Source organism: Mirounga angustirostris, unplaced genomic scaffold, assembly GCF_029215605.1.
Source record: "Mirounga angustirostris isolate CCGP_5_RB_7025 unplaced genomic scaffold, mMirAng1.0.hap1 SCAF_16, whole genome shotgun sequence".
Classification (NCBI taxonomy): domain Eukaryota; kingdom Metazoa; phylum Chordata; class Mammalia; order Carnivora; family Phocidae; genus Mirounga; species Mirounga angustirostris.
In genome coordinates this window covers 18,742,513-18,750,209 of record NW_026991724.1, presented here as the reverse complement: position 1 = coordinate 18,750,209, position 7,697 = coordinate 18,742,513, and the positions used below count along the sequence as shown (strand labels likewise).

The following is a 7,697-nucleotide window of genomic DNA, read 5'->3' as shown; positions in this document are numbered from 1 at the left end:
CCCGCGGGCGGGCGAGGGAAAGAGGGCCGCGCCGCGGGAGGAGCTCTGGTTCGCGGCAGCCCAGCCGCCCCGCAGGCGGGCGGGCGGCGCATGCGCGGCGCGGGTCGCAGAGTTGTGAATGGTGCGTTTTGTTTGCCGGAGTTTGGGGCGGGCGGGCGCGCGAGGAGGAGGGGTGGGGCCGACCGGGGCGGGGCGGACGGGCGGGCTTGCGAGGTGGGCGGCGAGAGGAAGTGGCGGCGGCGGCGGCCAGGGGCGGCGAGTGCTGGGTTCGCGCGGGCGGTAGGCAACGGCTGAGGCGGCGGCGGCGGCGGCGTGGGCTGGGCTCGAGCGGGCGGCTGCACCTCAGATTCCCGGGATTGGGAGCCCACGCGGGCGGGCGCCTGAAACAAAGGGAAGCCAGAGTCAGGGCGCCGCGGGTGGGCGGTCAGTCGGTCAGCGCGAAGCCGGCCAGCGGGTGCCGCGCAAACCCGGAGCCCGGCCGGCCGGCGCGGCCTCAGAGCGGGAAGATGCCGCGCGTCGTGCCCGACCAGAGAAGCAAGTTCGAGAACGAGGAGTTCTTCAGGAAGCTGAGCCGCGAATGCGAGGTGAGGCAGGCGGGCGGCGCGGAGGCCGCGGCGCGCCCCGAGTGGGCCCGGGCGGAGAAAAGTTTGGGCGGCGCGGCCCCGGGCAGCCCGGCGGAGGGGCAATCTCGCCCGGGCAGCCGCCTGCCCGCAGACTCTGCTTGGCCTTATCTGCGGGCCGGGCGGGCGCGCAGGCGGCGTCGCGGATTTGGCTCCTGATTTCGGGCCGTCTCTGCCTTGCAGATTAAGTACACGGGCTTCAGGGACCGGCCCCACGAGGAGCGCCAGGCGCGCTTCCAGAACGCCTGCCGCGACGGCCGCTCGGAAATCGTAAGTCGGCGGGGCAGGGGCGCGGGGACCGAGGCGCGCGGACCGAGGCGCGCGCGGGGCACTTGTTGCGCGGGGGCCGCCGCGGCCCAGGCCGGTTCCGGACGGCGCCGCGGACGCCGCGGCTCCCGGAACTGAGCGGGCGCCGTCTCACTTCCTACTCGGGATTCAAAATGCGAAACCAGACACTGGCGGGCCGCGTCCTCGCGGGGACACGCTTCTCTGTGGCCCTCTGCGGGCCGTTTATGTTTCCCAGACGCGACTCGGCAAACAGTTTGCCGCGAGTGGAACTCACACCGGAGCCCAGCTGAACGAGGAGAGGTCCCAGTGCAGGCTGTGTCACGGATTAAGGGGTTGGGGTATTTGTAAGGGAGAAAACACCCATTCGGAAAAAGAACTGGGCTTCATTCAAGGATCTGATTTCTGGGCGAGAGTTGGTTTCTCAGGACGCTAGGTTTGTTGGTAAATTTGTACGTGAAGCTGTTTCCCCGCCAGTATAGCCGAGAATCTTTATACCAGTTACCTATTGTCCCAATAGAGAAAGACAAGCCCTAAAGAATGAGCCATCTTATTTTCTTAGAATGTTAAGGCTCAGGAGACACAGAAAGAAACCATTATCTTTTTTCAAACCTCAAAAACGTCTCCCGTTTAGTGCCGCAGTTCCTAAAGAATTGCATGGATTTGCGAAACCCACAGTTGATCATGAGGCCTTGTTTCAGGTGGTAGATTGGGTGCTTCGCCTTCACCAAACCTTACCGTGGGGGGAAAATATTCAAGTGTCTCATCTCCTTTTTGGTTTGTCCTATTGGAGGTGCTAACGAGGAGGGAATGAAAAAGCCAAAGGGTAAGTAGGAAGAAGCTAAAGAAAAGAGATCTTATTAATTAAAAAATGAAAAAAGAAGTTGAAGTACTGTATAGTGGAATCTAGTTATCTACTCTGAACTGGGCCCATTGCATTTGCAGAGACTTGAAGCTATGGTGGAGTTTGAATTTGGGTTAACAATAGGAGGACATACTGGAACATTTATTTTTCCCACCTCCTTCATGGAGAATATATTTTATTGAAAAACAGTGCAAATACCATAAAATTCTCCCTTTTCATCACCTAAATCAAATTTATTTTAATTTAATTTTTATTTTTTTTAATATTTTATTTATTTATTTGACAGAGAGAGACACAGCAAGAGAGGGAACACAAGCAGGGGAAGTGGGAGAGGGAGAAGCAGGCTTCCCGAAGAGCAGGGAGCCTGATGCGGGGCGCGATCCCAGGACCCCGGGATCATGACCTGAGCCGAAGGCAGATGCTTAACGACTGAGCCACCCAGGCGCCCCTAAATCAAATTTATTGTTAAGAATATTTTGCTATTTAAAATGAAGACTTTTTAGAATTGTATTACAGATGATGTGAAGATACTAGCTAAATTTATTAGGAGCTCTAGAATATTAGGTCACTAGTGCATGTTATGAAAGAAAATCTCCAGTTTTTAGCCCACTTCCAAGTTTCTTGAGTAGTTACAATAGTTGTATGCTTAAAATGTCTAAGACACACACTTTCGGTTTTGGCCTTGAGTGGTAGAAGAATCATTCATTAGTTGATCCAGTGGTTATATCATTCTTTGTCTGGGCTTCCTTTCGCGAAAGGTAGATGGTATACCTAACCAATGGATTTCCTGAAGTTAATTGATGTAAGTGTGAAAGATGAGGTACAAAGTACTTCATGATTTTTTAGAGCTGAGGGTTTTTTTTGGAAACCTAATGAAGTATAGCTATTAGGTTGTTTTCTGTCACATCAGGGGCTTTACTGCATATAATTATGAATTGGAAGTATAATTTAACCCACAGTAGATCTGAATTTTTTTGCTCTATTATAATATTACTGTAATATTATAGCAGTATTATAGGTTGCTTGTATTTATTGTAAGTTTCTTTCCAGGGATAAATCAGTTATTGTAGGCCTTCCTCTTCCAGATACCTGATCCTACAAATTTTAATAAGTTCTTAATATCTGACAAGTATTAAAAGTTAAAGGAGGGTAGGTTGAATTCTGTGTAAGATTTGCAGTTAATATAGGGCGCCTGGGTGGCTCAGTCGTTAAGCGTCTGCCTTCGGCTCAGGTCATGATCCCAGAGTCCTGGGATCGAGTCCCACATCGGGCTCCCTGCTGGGCAGGAAGCCTACTTATCCCTCTCCCACTCCCACTGCTTGTGTTCCTGCTCTCGCGCTCTCTCTCTCTGTCAAATAAATAAAATTAAAAAAAAAAAAAAGATTTGTAGTTAATATTGCATATGTGTCTTAATTTGTTGAATAATGTTACTTTGTATTTGGGAAGGAATTTCACTTTTTCTAGTTCCCTCCCCCTTTGATTCAGTATTCTTCACATTTAAATTACAGGATCCCTAGCTCCTAGAGGGTGGAGACCACATTAACTTTGTGGTGTATACATTAATATACTCTCCTCTAAACAGGTACTCTGCATAACGCTTATTGTATTATAGGTTCTTGATTAATTGAATTTAGAGGTTACTTAATATAATGCCTAAAATTTTTTTTTTTTGTTAGGAACAGGCTGTGGCTTTTACTTATTTGGTTGTGGAAAATAGGTGTGTAGAAGGCATTATTTTGCCTCTTTTGACAGCAGCTATATACAGTAAAAATATGCATAGTTACCAAAACTATTATCGACCTTTCCCCCCTCTTTTTATTCTTTTAATTTTGAACATCTCCTTAGTGTATCATTGAAGTTAATGAATTTATTTTGTATTTAGATAGATGTGATCATAACTATAAAACTTACCCAGACTCCTTATCATAGCATGAATAAAAGTGATTATGGGTAAGGGGTAGAACCTATTTGGTCTGTTTTATTCCTCACGTAAGTTCTTATTGTGGTAAGAGTGTTGGAGAAGTCTTCAACACTAATGGTAAATTAAAAGGATTCAGGTGTGGTGATGACTGTGACAGCCGTAAAAACTATATATTTGTAATCCTGAAGATGGAAGGGTAAAGGTATGTTGGATTGGCATAAGGTGTGTTATTAGTGAAACCTGTAGAATAATCATTGGGACAATCTGGAAATCTTACATATAGACAATGATACCACTGTATCATTTTTATGTTTTTGAACAGAATTTTCCCAATTGTTATGCATGTGTAGATATTCCATTAAAAAAAGAGTTCTGTGGTCAAATAAATTTGCAAAATGCTATACTAGAATGATCTGTTTTTACCACTTCTCTCTCAGAGAGAGGGATCTTGATGAGATAATGGGCATGAAGTGATGAAGCAGGAAATCTCTTCTGAGGTTGGTCTTCAGACAGGAGGTGAGGTAATAAGATCTATAGACTGTTTTTACTTAGCAGGGAGCTGATTTGGGGTACTCTGGGGGTGGAAGGATTTGTTACTAGGTGAATACTAAAGAAACATGCCTTGGGGATTTTGATACAAGGCATTCATTCATGGACTGAATCTCTTACCTGCCACCACTCTACGAATTTATTTTATTATCTGAGGCTGAAAAACTTAGCTCTTTTATCCAGCTCAAAACTGTTTCTCTTATTTAGCAAATACTTAAATGGCATTTGCCTGGTACTATTATAAGCACTTTACAAATAATTAGTGGGGAAACTGAGGTACAGCTAAGTAACTTGCTTCGTCATATAGCCTAGGCAGTGTGCCTTCTAGAGTCTGCTTTTCATTTGAACTATTGTTGGTTCATTTCGCTCCACTTGTCTTTTAAACTTTGTGTTAATGGGGAAAGATTTTTTTTAAAGGTTAATGTTGTAATATTGACGTTTGTTCAGTCCCTATTTATATAAAATACCACAAGAAAGAGTATCCCAGTTGATTAGGTAAATGCCATTAAAGATTTCTATAGAGATTTAGCAGTTAGGTTGACAGTTGTACCTCCAGTACCAATAATAGAAATAGGAAGAATACATTTTTATCTCTAAAGAATCTAAGCTGTTAATCACCAGGGGTACTGGTGGATAGTTGAATCAGCTGATGGCTTTAAACAATTTGCCCAAAATGTGAACCCCTTCCTTTCAGTTGAAGACTCTTTGATTGGAAACAAAGTATGTTGTGGAACTTTAATTAGTAAAATAAAACAAACCAAAACCTTTTCTCATTTCACCAAAAAAAGAAGAGTTTACATTTAGGTGATGAAAAATGTTGTTTTTGTGTGTGTGTGTGTGTGTGTGTGTGTTTTTCAAAATGCTTTTTACTTATTTCTTTGTTTCTTTCTGAATTTCCCTTGGGAAGAGGGACAATGCTATTTCTATTTTTTTACTTGGAGAAAATATAGTTAAATGACTTAGGGGCTACACAGAATACTTTATTGAAATGGTTTTAGATTGTTCTGTCTGTTGAACCATGCATCCAGATCTTATTATAAATATTAGATGAATACTCTTTTGTATAGTCAGATCCAGTTCTCCTAAAGTTAAATTTCAGAAAATGCATATTTTTTAAGTCACCTAAGGTTTTAGAGAGATGAGAAGTTCTGTCACATTACATGCTAATGTATCATTTATCAGAAGAGACAGTCCTGTGCATTTTTAACATAGGTTTAGAACATAGTGTTCCATTAGGCGAGGGAAATCAAGAGAAATTAAAATGCCTCATTTACACATCTTGAAATTGTGGTATGCTTTAAAATTCAAAATGTTTAGATCTTCAGTGATTTTCAAATTTAAAAATAGAAGTTTTTAAATTCAGGGATGATGGCTTCTGGTTAGACATTAGCAATGCGAGATCCTAACGTCAGCAAAAAATGACCTGAAAGAAAGTATTGATTCCATGTCTGATTTTATATTTAAGCAGCCAATGGCAAATGTCCTCAAAATGGAATCAGATGTTTGTAACTTAATACTTAAGAAAAATGATGAGTGCATGTTTTTTACTTTTAAGTATTCTCGGTGCTGCCTGGCTTAAGACAGAAACTGATGTAAAAATAAATGACTGCCTGCATAATTTATGTAATGTCCTGCTCCTGATCCTGTTTGTATTGATTTTTCTAAAAGGCTTTTGTGGCCACAGGAACCAATCTGTCTCTCCAGTTTTTTCCGGCCAGCTGGCAGGGAGAACAACGACAGACACCTAGCCGGGAGTATGTCGACTTAGAAAGAGAAGCAGGCAAGGTAGGAAACATTTCTTTGCATTTGAAATACTGTGGATTGTTCTATTAGAGACTATCGGAAGATTTACAGTTTAATGAAGAGATCTCAGGTGTGATTATATACATATATGGTCAGATTTGTTTTCATATTATAAGGATGTAATACAATTTTTTAAATCAGTGTCAAATTTTTTTGGTATCATTCCATTACTAATTTCATGTATATAATATTCATCATAGAAACTTGTAGCCCTTAAAGAGAGTAGTGTGCTTTCTTACATGTAATATTTAAAACTTAATTCCTTTAAAAGTGTTGACAGGCTATTTTTTGTTTTACTAATCCAGGTGATTCCGGTGCTGTAAAAAAAATTAAGAAAAATGGGAGAAGGCTCTGTAGGCATAAAATTTAATAATAAATAGCTCATGGGTAACTTTCTACTTCTGTTAATACTGCAAATTTAATTTTGATTAAAAAATAGTGTGAAAACTTTAACTTGGAAATAATTTTTTTGTTTTGAGGAAAAGCTGGGAAAAGAAATTGATGCCTTAAAATTTTTATATTGGAAGTTTAGGTTGAAGATACGAAATGTTTAAGCTGAGAGCTCTATTAAATGCTAACTTAGATGTATTACATAACTTTGTGACATTTAGTAAAAAATATCTTGGATTGGTTCATCTTTTAATGTAGAAGTTGACTCTTATTGAAATAAAATATTAAAGAAAAATATTTTTTGGCTTCATCTTATGCTCAGTATTTCTCCTGTTCCCTTTGTGTTTCTGTACCCGTTTTGATCAACTTGCTCACTTACTCTTCTAAGTATCGTCATGAATAACATAATCTCTCACTTTATTTGCAAAACATAATACATATATAATACAAAGGTTTTTGTATTAGCCTGTTTTGGGAAAAAGATTCCTGGTTTTGTATATTACAATGAAGACTTTTTGTTTAAATTTTATGAAATAAGGTGGGTTTGCTTTTTTTTTTAAGATTTACTTATGTATTTGAGAGAGAGAGAGAGGAGATAATCTCAAGCAGACTCCCTGCTGAGCAAGAGCCCAACCCAGGGCCCGATCTCACAACCCTGAGATCATGACGTGAGCCAAACCCAAGAGTCGGATGCTTAGCTGACTAAGCCACCCAGGCACCCCCGGATTCGATCTTTTGTGGGTGACAAACCAACTAATCTTTGGAGAGGGAGAGGGGAAAATAGATTACAGAATTTTTAAAAAGAGTAATAAGTGATTTGCTTTTCTCTGTATTAGCTTGCTTGCTTGGAAGATTAACAGCAAATGTTCCAAGTTTTACTGTTTGGTAATTCTTATATATAAGGAAGAAGTTGGGAAGTCACTGTAGGATTATGCTTTGTCTGTTTTGTGCATGTATGTGTAAGTCAATGAAGAAATTATTTTTTTCCTTGTTCAAAACACTTTCTTAACGTTCGTTTAACATGGTGGCTCAAATACTACAGACATAAACCAAAAAAAGTTATTTCTTCAACTTTAATGCTAAACTATTTTGACACTTCAAAATGGACATCTCAGTGTTACCCAAGTCTGCCAGTATTTAATAACTAATAAATGGGTGTTAACTCTACTAGAAAGTATGTTTGCTTAAATTAATGTAATGATAACTGTTTACCAGATCGAAGACCACATTATTCTTGGACTTAAGCCATTGACATGTTTTTAGT

The 7,697-nt window shown here is 41.2% G+C and overlaps 1 protein-coding gene across 3 annotated transcripts in view; it reads left to right on the top strand.

The window, feature by feature from the left end:
* The first annotated feature begins 216 nt into the window (after positions 1–216).
* Positions 217–7,697, top strand: part of CBFB (core-binding factor subunit beta) — a 56,005-nt gene continuing 48,524 nt past the window's right edge. Inside the window, exons 1-3 of one of the 3 annotated variants that reach the window (XM_045890971.3) lie at positions 223–584; positions 804–890; positions 5,909–6,025. In XM_045890971.3, the coding sequence (XP_045746927.1) occupies positions 507–584; positions 804–890; positions 5,909–6,025 (282 nt within the window). In that variant the 5' untranslated portion in view covers positions 223–506. Of the gene's footprint in view, positions 585–803; positions 891–5,908; positions 6,026–7,697 lie in introns of all 3 variants that reach the window. The other 2 variants (XM_045890972.3, XM_064580835.1) reach the window with 2 other exon arrangements.